This window comes from Lagopus leucura, unplaced genomic scaffold (assembly GCF_019238085.1).
Source record: "Lagopus leucura isolate 7727_CA_CO unplaced genomic scaffold, USGS_WTPT01 Super-Scaffold_741, whole genome shotgun sequence".
Lineage (NCBI taxonomy): Eukaryota > Metazoa > Chordata > Aves > Galliformes > Phasianidae > Lagopus > Lagopus leucura.
The window spans coordinates 12,240,455-12,253,174 of record NW_024962256.1 but is presented as its reverse complement, the minus strand read 5'-3'; the positions used below and the strand labels follow the sequence as shown (position 1 = coordinate 12,253,174).

Below are 12,720 nucleotides of genomic sequence, written 5' to 3'. Positions count from 1 at the left end.
GCCCGCCGCCTTCCTCCGCAGCCCGGCCAGCTCCCGCGGCGCCGGCACCCAGACGCGGCTCACGGCCGCGGCCCGCGGCTTCCCGACCCGCTCGCGGCCCCCTGCGTCCGCCGCAGAGCTCCGGCAGTGCGGCGCACGCAGGCTTCAGGCCGGTCCAGGCCCGCGCCCACACGGCCGGACTCCCGCCAGCGACTCTCCAGTAGAACAGGCGTTCAGGCGGGCGAGCGCCCCTCGAGGCGAGCCCGCGGCGGAAGGAGCGTTCGGGTACAAATGGGAGCGACCCCGGCGGCCCGACAGCAGTCGAGCCCGAGGAGGGAGTCGGTGGCAGGACGGCGGCAGGAAGGCGGCGGCTTCACTTCCGCAGAGCCCGGCGGCTCGCGGCGGTCGCACGGCGCCTGACCCAGGGATGCTCGCGGCTCCTCCCGGCGGAACGGACCGCCTCCAATTCCATCTGACTCTGAGTAAAACTCGATGAAATATTCAACTGCGCTGTGAGCGCACACCGCTGGCTCGTGAAGGCCAACTGTATCCCGGGCTGCATCAAGAGAAGGGTGACCAGCAGGGCGAGGGAGGTGATTCTGCCCCTCTGCTCTGCTCTCGGGAGACCCCACCTGGAGCACTGCGTCCAGTTCTGGGCCCCCAACACAAGGAGGACTGGAGCTGCTGGAGCGGGTCCAGAGGAGGACCACGAAGATGATCCGAGGGCTGCAGCACCTGCCTGCAAGGCCGGGCTGAGAGACATGGGGCTCTTCAGGCTGCAGAAGAGAAGGCAGCAGGGAGACCTTCTAGCGGCCCAAAAGGTGCCTACGGAAAAGCTAGGGAGGGATTTAGTGTAGGAGCATACAGCAACAGGACAAGGGGAAGTGGCTTTAAACTGGAAGAGGGACGATTTAGACTAGATATCAGGAAGAAATTCAGTATTGTGAAGGTGGTGAGACACTGGAACGGGTTGACCAAGGAGACTGTGGATGCTCCCTCCCTGGGAGCATTCAAGGCCAGGCTGGATGGGGCTGTGAGCAACTTGGTCTAGAAGGAGGTGTTCCTGCCTACAGCAAGATCTAGTTCTTTAGGGTCCCTTCCAACCCAAACCAGTCTATGATCCAACGTATAAGTCTTAACTCCAGTCCTCTCTCTACATTCCCTGAAAGCACTCGGTTTCTGGAAACAAGTTCATTTTAACTTCCTCCTTCCTGCTCCTCATTCTTGCAACATCTCTCAATTACCCCTTCCTTTAAGAATTTCACTTCAAAGAGGTTTAAAGATTGTGTATATGGAGAACAGGAGAATGAGAAGACATGGGACAGAAACTAATCAAGTGCGTTAATCCATCAACAGAAAGCACATAAGATAGGATGGACAGTATAAGAATCTGATGAACAGTTTACGATCTGGATCACACCACAAATGCACTTAAAGTTCAGTAAGTGAATTTATACAGGTTTCATCTATTTGACTCTCTTCAACAGCAGAGAATACTAGACAATATTAGAATCACAACAAAGTAGGCAGTCAAGTCATCTCTGTAACTTCTTTCAATATTCAGCACCATCTTGAATGGAAAAAAAAAGTCAAATGGGAGTTTCCAGTGTACTTTGGGCAGGCCACGTGGAGGTTCTGGCCATTCCGTCATTTCAGTGAAGGTAACAACAGTTGTCAAAGGCACCAAGCTTGTGCTTAGGGACTGTAACAAAATGTGAAGTAGAAAGAATTCAGCATGCCTAATGCAAAAGATGCATCTCCAAGGTAAGTTCTGTAATGGACTCTTGAAACAGCTTGTGTGCTCCACAAGGTTTTAAGGGACAAGACATACACAGCTACTGAACTTTTATAACTCTTACTTTACACTGAACTTAATTTAAGGTTTTGACTCCTTAATTTGAAGTGGCTTGTGATTGAAAAGAAAGTACCTCTTCTACCTGTACAACTGACTGTGAACATTAATCACCAAAGCCATAAAACCAGCTTCCTCTACAGATCAGTTAAATCAAACTCTTGCCACTGTAGCCAAACCACTTCTAAAACTTGGTAGATCAACTCCTCAAAATCAAGACCACTTGATACCTTGGTTCTTAAATAATCTGTGAATCCATTTCATACTGCTACATGAGAGAAGGATTTGAAATACTTGAAATCCCATACCTTTAGGGATTGACACTGATAAAAGTACCGTACACCCCATATTTGAGCTTGTGGGTTGGACAGGAGACCCATCTTAGTCCACAATATCTGCATATCCAGAGTCACAGGAATCATGCAACAGGAACTGCAATTCTCAGTCTGAAAATAAAATGTAACCCAAACATCTTAATACAGTAATTTAAATGTTAAAAAGGACCATTATGATCAAAACTCAATACTTCAGATAGCAAAAGTCTCAGAATCTCAATCACTTCAGGACTAACCCCATAACTTCTTGTCAGGTCAGCTGCCTGTTTTAGAGCTGTATCCATCTCACTGTCATCTAATTTCCAGACAGAATTTATCTCACCTCTATCACTTGGATTTTGCCTTCTATGAGGACACCTTCTAATAGATGAATAATTATTAAAACAAAATTTGCCTCCCCAACAAGCACTTGGATTGCAAGCTCTTAGCTTTAGTTTGGCAATATTTATATATCACTAGAAACATCAAAAAAAAATCAGAAAAGATGGTAACGGAAGCATCATTTTTGGAATGTAAAGGAATCATCATTGGAATAAACAGCTTGTATTAATCTTAGAACACAGTCAGAAAATTAACCAGTACAACAGCAGATTAAGCATTAAACTCTTCTTGGCTATTTAAATACCATTACAAGGAATCAAGAGAGATTAAATCTATCAGTTTTTTGTTGTTTAGTAAATATCCTAACAATATGAACACTAATAAATATGAGCATTTATGAGTATTAAGACTCCTGAAAGCCAGTGCATTACTACACAAATAAAACTAGCCTTGATGAACAAGCAGGTTCTTTTTTTTTTTTTTTTTTTTTTTTTTTTTTACATTACTTACACCTCTCAAACTAAAACAAAGATATGAAAAAGATATTCAGATCGTCTTCTTGCATTTATATTACCTGTACACTGCAGTTCTGGATCAGAATGGTCACCCACTCTTCTTCTTGGCTTGAACGAGCACTACCAATTATAGCAAGGTCCTCTGCTTGGTTCATCCCCTGAAAAGCCTCATATAACTTTAGCTGGATGTAACTGCAATTACTTTTTTCCACTTGAGTTAGCCTAGAATGAGGAAAAAAAAGTAACAGCTTTATCTAAAGGGCTTTCCAAGACAGAAGCAGATGGCATCAACAGCCTTCCTCAGCAACAAGCATTTCTTCTGTTCTTCTGATGAGTCAACTTTCAATTGTTTCTGCAAAGAAAAGGGTGAACAGCATGGCAGGATAACACGAAGAATACTGACAGCTTCTTAGCCATCTTACCACCTCAATGATGGCTAAAAAGCTGTCAGTATTCTTCAACATTTCACCTGAAATGTCTTCCTGACATTACTTCCTGATCTTTCACCAACGAAATAATAAACCAAATTAGAATAATCCTTTTTTAAGGTTCTATTATAATTCACTTTTCAAATAACTTTACTCTTCTCTGCAACATGTTGCCAGACCAAAGCCTGAAGATTTCCTACTAGATCATCTCTCACGTTCAAACTGTTCTAGAATTTCACCATCCCTCCAACAGTCTAGTTTTCTTAGGTTTCATATGAAAGATCTGTATTAAAACCATGGGTGACCTTAAAGAGGTCTTGGTCTTAAAGACCTTGGCTCCACGGAAGTGAAAACTACAGAAAAAGGTGCCAAGTGACTCCATGCCTCCTAGACGTTTCAGGAAGAGTGAAAGGGTGACCACAGATCGTGTTCTTACCTGAGTTTGCAGCCAGTCCTCATATTGCTTCCAAATCGTACTGTGTGTCTCAGAAACTGCGAGCAACTGCCATCACCCTCACTCTGCAGAATGCTCATCTAACAATCTGCATGTCAAGAAGCAGATCACAAAGGACACTCGATTTGTATTTAACAATCTTCTTACTGCACATTCCTCCTTTATACTATCACAGGTCTACAATTCAGCCCTGACCAAAAAGCTTATTGCAGGCTGCAGTTATACTGAAGTATGCCCTCACAGGCAAAGGTGCAATCTCAGAAGTCCAAGCAACATAGTAACAGAAGTCAAGAAACCAAATGACAGAAAACACAACAGCACAAAGGATACGTGCTGCACTGCACTTCCATTTGCAATCAGTAGTGGTGCTCCAGTGATATAACCAGGGTTTCCACTTCTAGGCAGTGTATGAGAAAGCATCCTGGTCTACAAAGAGGCAAAGAAAAGAAACAAAGCATGAAAAAAATGTTAAAAAAAAAAAAAAAAAGAGAGAAAAACATGAGTATTAATTAGATCTGTTCATCTCAGGAGAGTAAATTCGCATTCTTGGAAAAGTAGACTTAACCTTTTTTTTTTTTTGAATGACTGAATATCTGAACATTATATGCTACTGAAGCCTCCACTGTTTGATTTCAAACAGTCTTTTTTTACCTGACAAGCTAATTCATAGTCCAGGAGGTAAACAAAACCAAGCAACGACAACAAAACAAAAAACCCCAAACAAACAATCCAAGCCGACTAGATGTCATTATCCTGAAGTGTGGACTCTGCCAGGGCAGTTTTTGAGAGTCAGTTGCTCAGCATTTCTGTCTAAGGAAGCAAATAAATAACTTTGGGCAATTCTAAAGATGATCTGCAGAACAAACCTAGATTCTTAGAGACACCACCTCTAAATCACTTTATGGAGACAGACTCTGACAGAATAAATTCAACAAGGTTGCACTGCACACTTATTAACTCCTGTGGGGCACCATTTATCCAACTTTGCATTGTCTCTATAGGAGAAAGTTTATAAACTTCAGAACACATTACTGTCTCCCAGCAGTCGACCCCCTCCAAAGTAAATCTCATTCCCACTGCACAAAGTTCAGTACCTGGAATAAACCTACCAATTTTGTTCACAAACACTGAACATCTCAGACACAGTATTAGCTCCAACCTTTTCCTTTCTGGTAGTTATATATTCTGATATATATATTCTGATACTGTGCTGATGACCCTGACCCCCTCTCTCCTCTTCTGCCCACCAAAAACAAACAATACAAGTAACTTAACATAAACCAACCAAAACCAAACTAATCCAACCCAGCCAGATCAAAATAATTGGTCCTTTCAAAGTTACTTACTTAAAGAGAGTTTATTCTACTAGTGTAATTTACTTAAGAGCAGAGGCATCTCCTACTTTCTTCGGCAGATGGTGTTATCATAGCACTATAGCACTGCACTATTCTCATCTCTTCCGTACAGAATTGGGTCAAAAGTCACGGAACACAAACTTGACAACAACCTGGGAAAGACTGGGACACTGACCCAAAAACGCAAAGTGAAGTGCTGCTGCAGTGAGAATCCAGAGCTCCCAGAGATGCTGGTCACTTTGAACCGGACAGACACACTCTGAATCCCATGGGTACCATTAAATTCTATCTCATAGATCACCTGAAAGTCCAATCCAGAGAAGATTCAGAGACAAAGCAATAGGGTAACAACTTGAAGTTAGCATTGAGACTAAGATAAAAAGGTCAAGATACTTCAGAAACAGCATTGTTACATATGTTATCTTCCATGTAGGGAGCTCCAGGTGGTCCAACTGGGCTGATCCTTACCTGGAGAATAAAGTTATTAGTGAGTAACAGTTGTTTAAAAAGAGCACATCTTACTCTTTTTCACTGCTTTTCCAACCAAGATTTACCTCCCTGCTTCAGTTGTGATCTGGGAACAGACCACTCTGTTCCAGATGCCACTTTGACTTTTTGCCAAATCCCTGATTCCAATGCCATCTGTGCTCAATCATTTAAAAGGTCATTGCCTTATATCCCTGTATTTTTGTCTGTAACATGAAACTTTCTTACATGGAGTCTTACTTCTGACACCAAATGTTCCCCCTCTTCTCAAGTTCTCAAACCACGAGTATTATCACAAAGTCTACTATTCGCAATATTTAATTTCAGAAGCAGAAGTTACTTTCACTGGCAAAAGAGACTGACCTTCATGGACTCTGCAATGGTGTCATGGATTGGAACCTAGGGAAAAAAAACAAGCTGAAAATACAGCACCAGAAACCAACAGATTTTCCAAGTTTGCAAGTAAAATCACAGGACCAACAAAATACATCCTAGGTATTTCAGTGACAAAAGTCACTGGACTTATTTAAGGTGTATAAAACTTGTCATCCATAGATAAAAATATAGATATACTATTAAAAAAATGTATTTTTAGAAGAACAGAAGACAGCATTTATTCCTGGCCCTGTCAACAAACTGAAAATATTACTAGCATCTTCTATCTGTCCCTGGGGCTTTCCCTTGTGGAATGAAGTACCTACTATAGCATCTATTTGAGGAAAAATTAAGTTTTGCCATCAGTAACCAAGTAAGCACAGAAACTTCAATCATTCTGTGATTCTGTGAAATAAAGCTTATATGACAACTGGGATTAGATGGGATTTCACAGAAAACATACTGTAACCAAAAAAAAAAAAAACCCAAACAAACAAAAAAAAACCCACAACCTTCGTTATTTCCTGAGAATATGCTTTACTTTGTTGATCAAGTTGATGGAAGAGAGGTAAAAATATTTTTTATAAGTGGTCTATTTAAAATGTAAGCGTTGTACTTAAACCATAAAATATGAAATATCAATGAAATAGCTGTTATATGCACTAAGTACTTTCTAATAACTGAAGTTTATTATTACAAAGCACATTTAAGTGATGGCTTACCACTGATCGGGGACATTTTCAACAGGATTTCTAGCAAGAAGGGCATAATGAGAAGATCAAGGGGATACTACACATCAAGTAGCCTTTTCCAAGTTACATGAAGTTGAAATGGATGACAGCACTAAGTCAAGCAAACACGGCATTGAACAAAAGGGAAAAAAATAAGACACACACCTTTAGTACTGCAAAGTCACGGTAGTAGGAGGCAGCATTTAGGGCAGGGTCACTGATACAGCTCCTGGTCAGGTTTGTGAACATGCGAATACAGCTTGTGCTTTCACTTTCCAGGAAGCCTGAGTTAAGAGATGACATCAAATAAGAGAAAACAGAAGCACATAAAGCTCAGAAATGCCTTTTCTTTTACTAACCAGCTGGATTTCCATCTACACAAAGTCCACTGACTCCCATTTTTACTGGCTGTTTAAGCACACTCAGTATAGATAACGAATCAAAGTAGATTAGGATTGGATCGCCAGCCTGAAAAGACAATTTGGAAACATTACTGTGGAATGGTAAGACCAAGTTCAAGATGATGACATCAGGGCAAAGAGGCAAACCTGAACTTCTCCTCTGCACACAGTTTTGTTTAAAGGGCTGTACAAACTTTTAAATAGAAGAACACTAATTAGAAACATTTTACACAGTAAGGAAAAGAACTGAAATAAAACATGGTTTAAAAGGTAGAAAAATACAAAGGATCTTTGAATTTGTTCTCATTAGGTCTCATTACAGACAGCTACAGCCAAGGTATACCTGCAAGCCGGTTGGCATTTTCTCTCAACTTACTCGGTAAAATGCAGAGAATGACGGCTGGACTTGTGATTGCGCTAAGAAAGAGTGCCTGCCATGCTTCCTCAAGAGCTTCGGAAAATCAGATTCTTTGATGCACCTTGGCTGTTGGAAATAGTTCAGTTTTGCTAAAGGTTGGAAAAAAAAAATCCATCAACATTCAAATTACTAGAAAAGAATTCTAAGGAAAAGTAAACATTCCAATATTTTAAAAGTGACGATTTCATTAATTTCTGGCTATATAGTTATAAGCTATATAGTGCCATGTATCAATTAATTGCTAACAGGGTGCTCTACTCATGAAGAAAAGAAACTGCTTCTGACAGGTTCTTGGTGATACCAAGCCAAGTGTTCACTAAGCACATCACAAGGTAGGCCAATAGGCACATACAGAAAGAAGAGATGAACTCACTCAACTGGTGAAGGAGATCGCTGGCTATACAGCACTCCTTCCCAGGAAGCAGCCTAGGTCCAAGAGACATTCTTCCTTCAGTAGCCTAGTACCCTTCCTTCAGTACCCTAGCCATTACATGAGCTAGGGTAGCTCCACCCTGAGTCCACCCCTTCTGGTCTCTTGGGAAGCACAGCTGCAAACAATCTGCCTGTGCTCCCAAGGCCAGGTACACCACTTCAGGTGCTCAATCACCAGTTAATGCTGTAACCCAACAGGTTCCCTACACAGGGTAATACCAGCTATGAACAAGATGACATAATGAGTAGTAATTTGTAATGTTTCATTAAAAAAGTGTTAATATACAAATGTGATCTAGTGAAATAATGAAAATTATTTAAGACAACTGTCCTAATATGTGCTCTTCGTTTTGTGAAGTGTCCAAGTTACACTCATCTGACATTTTTATGTCAAAACACTATTAGTATGTGAAATCAGCAAGAACATTAAATTGATTAAAAATAATGTTGAACAAACTTTAAAGTATAAACAGTGAATAGACATCCTTAAAAGACAAACTCCTACTCATATCTCAGAGTGGTATCTTCCTTGCCCATCGATATTCAGAACTGTTACAATGCTATATTAAATTATTACTGCTGAAACACTACATCTCTAAATAGCAAATGATTAATGATACAACATATAGACTTGTTCAACCAGTATGCTTTCTAATGCATGCAAATAAAACATCTTTCATAAACATTGAAGATTCCAAATCATACCCACAACAGGTAGTTTAGTACCAAAAAGGACTTAGGTATTCAGTTGATTTAAGAACAAAAAAAATTAAAGGAAATTAAGCTCTCTGTGCAATTCTGCTGTTCAAGGGCCAAGTAGATAATCCTTAAACAGAGAAAGCATCAACCAAATAAAAGCTTTCTTACATCTGACAAAAAGCATTAGTAAAACCACTTTTTCTGGGGGGGCAGGGGGGGTGGGGAGGGGGCACAGAGACAGACATAAAATATCATAGAACTATTAAGGCTGGAAAGACCACAAAGATGACCTACCATAAACCCATGCTTGTGACCACACTTGACCATGTAACTCAGTGCAGCATCTACCCTCTTCTTGAAAACCTCCAAGGATGGTGACTCCACCACCTCCCTGGGCAGCCTGTTCTAATGCATCACCACTCTTTTGGAAAAGAAAGTTTTCCTTATATCCAACTCAAACCTCCCCTGGCACAACTTGAAGCTATTGCCTGTCATCCTATTGCCGTTACCTGGGAAAAGAGGCTGACCCTTACCTCACTACCTCCTTCTAGGGAGTTGTACAGAGTGATAAGGTGTGCCTCCTCTTCTCTAGACTACACAGTCCCAGTTCCCTCAGCCACTCCTCATAAGACCTGTGCTCCAAACCCCTCACAGTTTCATTGCCCTTCTCTGGACATGATCCAGGGCCTCAATGCCTTTTTCTAGTGAGGGGCCAAGAACTGAATAAAGCACTCAAGATGACAGAGGGACAATCCCCTCCCTGCTCTGCTGACTGCACTATTTCTGATGCAAGCCAGGATTCCATCAGCCTTCTTGGCCACTGGAGCATGGTGCTGGCTCACGTTCAGCTTTCTGTCAACTAACACCCCAAGATCCTTTTTCTCCACACAGCTTTCCAGCCTCTCTGCCCAAGCCTGTAACAATGCATGTTGTGACTGAAGTGCAAGACCTGGCACTTGGGTTGAGTCCAGTTATATGAGCTTTAACAAGACCATCAGTTCAGCCTATCCAGATCCCTCTGTAGGGTCTCCCTACTCTCAAGCAGATTGACTTGGTGTCATCTGCACATTTACTGAAAGTGCACTCAATCCTCTTGTCCAGATAATCAATAAAGATATTAAACAAGGCAGCCCCAATACTGACCTACTGGTGAACACCACACTAGTGATTGGTTGCTATCTGGATTTAACTCTATTCACTACCACTCTTTAAGCCTGGCCATCTAGCCAGTTTTTTACTCAGCAAAGAGCATACCTGCTCAGAGGCCCAAGGAATAATAAGTTCCATATAAGTTTTACAAAAATAGGTAACTAGAACAGCTTTCTTACCACTTGCTTGCCTAGCAAGCACCACAAAGCTATTCACTCACCCCTTCCCGCAGTGAGATGGAGGAGAGAATCGGAAAAGATTGAACTGTGAGAAATTTAGAACTCATTAGCTGAGATAAATAGTTGGCCAACTATATTTATCTGACTAACTTCTCCCCCAGTTTTACTGTTCAGCATGATGCAACATGGTATGGAATACCCCTTCAGGTCATTTGGGTCAGCTGTCTTCAGTTTCTAGTGCACTCCCAGCCTCCTAATGCTGGATAGCAAGGCAGCATAAAAAGCCAAGACTCAAGGTAAACACTGTTAACCAACAACTGAAATGCTAGCCTGTTATTAACATTATTTTCACTTTATATCCAAACACAGCACGCTATCAGCCACTAGCAAGAAAATGAGCTGTATCTCAGCTGAAAACAAGACAGCACCAGTCTCTTCTTCAAAAGCTAGATCAAGCCTGACTGCTTAACTCAGCCAGACATACATACGATTGTTAGACATGAGGCACAAGGTCAGGACGAATTGTCGGGTACGTGGTGAGCAGTCACACTGCCCATCATACTACGACAAATGTGAAACTCTACCTTTAGACAGCAAAAAGGAGCACTGAGAAAAACTGCAAAAGCAAGAAAAACGGATCCCAGTGAAGAAGAAAGTATGGAAATAAGCAAGAGAAAAAAGTAATGCAAGACATGATCAGAAACCACCTTCTGAAAAGTATAACAGGAGTACATTTTGAATGTCAACATTTATTTTCTGTTCTAAGGGTAGCAAACTAAGGTATCTCAACCGAGTGGCTGATACAGGCTCTTTTACATTTAGTCAGAGAGACATCACCCTTAAAAAGAGCAAAATTATTTTTTTTTGTCTTTGGTGATGGAATCATGATTCCCTATGGTCTTACTAATTAGTATTTTGGCTGCTGTAGTTCCTGTAACAACTATAACACAAGTTTCAGATCCTTTATGCAGAGGCTATATTAGAATAGGCTTAACAGAAAGAAAAGTTACTTACGTTCATCCAGCTGCACACAGAACAGATCAGGTCCATCAGAGACAGCAATGATATCAGTATGGTAAGGAATATTAGCTCTGAATATGAGTGATTTTTCCACACACACTTGATTCACAGACCTGCAAACAAACCCCCCCATCCACCAGAAGTCAATTAAATAGTATTTTCTTGCAATATTTAACTTTCAACCTTACTAAATACCAACAGTATTACCATTAACCTGCTCACACAAGTCACTGTACAATTTGCATTGGTCAATTTCAGAAGGCCGCCTCCCCCACAGCAGTAACTGTGGATACACTCCACATATGTACATTTACACTCAACTCTGTACATTCAGAAAACATTCTGGCACTGCTTAACAATAAACGGTTAAGTTCAGCATCCACATATTACAGCTCCTCCAGGTTCTTTCCCAACTACAACCCATGTTGTTTTCCCACAGCTCTTTATGTCCAAGTAGCTGAAATTTTCTTCTTCTGACAGCATTCTTCATTCCATAATTGCTTTTCCAGTTCCAGTCGAATACGAATCCTTCTTTCCTAAGGCCCCCCCGTTTTCCACCAAAAGCCGTACGGCGAGGTGCCCAAGCCCAGTTTCATGCAGGCCGTTCGCTACCGGCGCCAAGAGCTTTTTTGGGACCCGCCGCGGAACCGAGCCGCCTCCCGGGAGGCGCGCGACAAACGCGGCGCTAACGGTGCTGCACCGCGGCTGCCCAGAGCTCCCTCGGCTCCGCCGCCCGGCCGGAACCCGCGGCGGTGGGACACCGCCCCCGCCCACCTGCCGCCGACGAGGCGGGACGAACCAGCGGCGCCGGGCGGGCGGCCGGCTAAACCTCCGGCGACGAGCGGGGGGCTCCGGGCGCCGCCGCGGACCGCACGGGCGGCAGAGGCTCGGTGCGGAGCCGCCGCCTCGCGCGGACCCCCGGCGGCGAGCTCAGCCGCCAGCAGCAGGGCGAACAGCACCTCCCGCGCCCCGCTCATGTCGTCGCTGAGAAACGCGCCCCCGCTTCCGGCCCGGCGCTACCGTCGCCCGCTCCGGCTTCCGGCCCACGGATTCCGGCGCGCCGGGCGCTTTTCCTTCTTGATTGTGCGGCGCTTGCTCTGCGCGGGTCGGTGGTGCTCGGCGGGAGGCTTGGAGCCAAGCACGGCGCCGTCCGGAAGCCGGAAAGGTGGCTGCCGTGCGGCCCGGGTGAGCCCGAACGGCGGCGGTGTCTCCCGACTCTGCAGCGGGCGCCTCGGCTGGGACGGATGCGGTGCGAGGTGCGCGGCCTCATCGCCTGGGAGCCCCGGTGACTCAATCTCCACTTCTTTTTTTTTTTTTTCCTGATACGTGAGAGTTGGCAATAAAATAATACTATTAGTCGGAGTCAGATTTTAAACTTAACGTTGTCGTTGATTTCACTGGATTCAGGATTTGCCATGCAGAAGTCTATGATCTATCTCATTTGTGCAGAAATGGAAAAAACCCTTTACAACAGCTGCAGTAAAATCATACGAGCATAGAATGTGCCTTACGGGAAGGGACCCACAAGGGTCATCGAGTCACAGCTCCTGGCACCACCCAAGCTCAAGCCCTGTGTCTGAGAGTGGTGTCA

At 43.4% G+C, this 12,720-nt stretch overlaps 1 protein-coding gene across 1 annotated transcript; it reads right to left on the bottom strand.

The window, feature by feature from the left end:
• Positions 1-1,416: 1,416 nt before the first annotated feature.
• On the bottom strand, positions 1,417-12,106 carry TCTN3 (tectonic family member 3). Its single transcript, XM_042863574.1, has 13 exons — positions 11,904-12,106; positions 11,124-11,242; positions 7,609-7,739; positions 7,191-7,299; positions 6,997-7,115; positions 6,089-6,124; positions 5,633-5,707; positions 5,415-5,540; positions 4,215-4,310; positions 3,867-3,964; positions 3,062-3,224; positions 2,140-2,277; positions 1,417-1,681 (listed from the first exon to the last, which is right to left on the bottom strand). The coding sequence occupies exons 1-13, from the start codon at positions 12,104-12,106 to the stop codon at positions 1,460-1,462; spliced, it is 1,635 nt and encodes a 544-aa protein (XP_042719508.1). The 3' UTR covers positions 1,417-1,459.
• Between the last annotated feature and the right edge of the window lie 614 nt (positions 12,107-12,720).

Bases quoted from the DNA above. Each gene is read 5' to 3' on its own strand.
- TCTN3 (XM_042863574.1), bottom strand. From the start codon at position 12,106: ATGAGCGGGGCGCGGGAGGTGCTGTTCGCCCTGCTGCTGGCGGCTGAG. The intron at 7,740-11,123 runs GTAAGTAACTTT...TCCAACCTTTAG, and splicing joins CTGTGTGCAGCTGGATGAAC to CAAAACTGAACTATTTCCAA. The intron at 2,278-3,061 runs GTAATATAAATG...TTTTATTTTCAG, and splicing joins TCCAGAACTGCAGTGTACAG to ACTGAGAATTGCAGTTCCTG.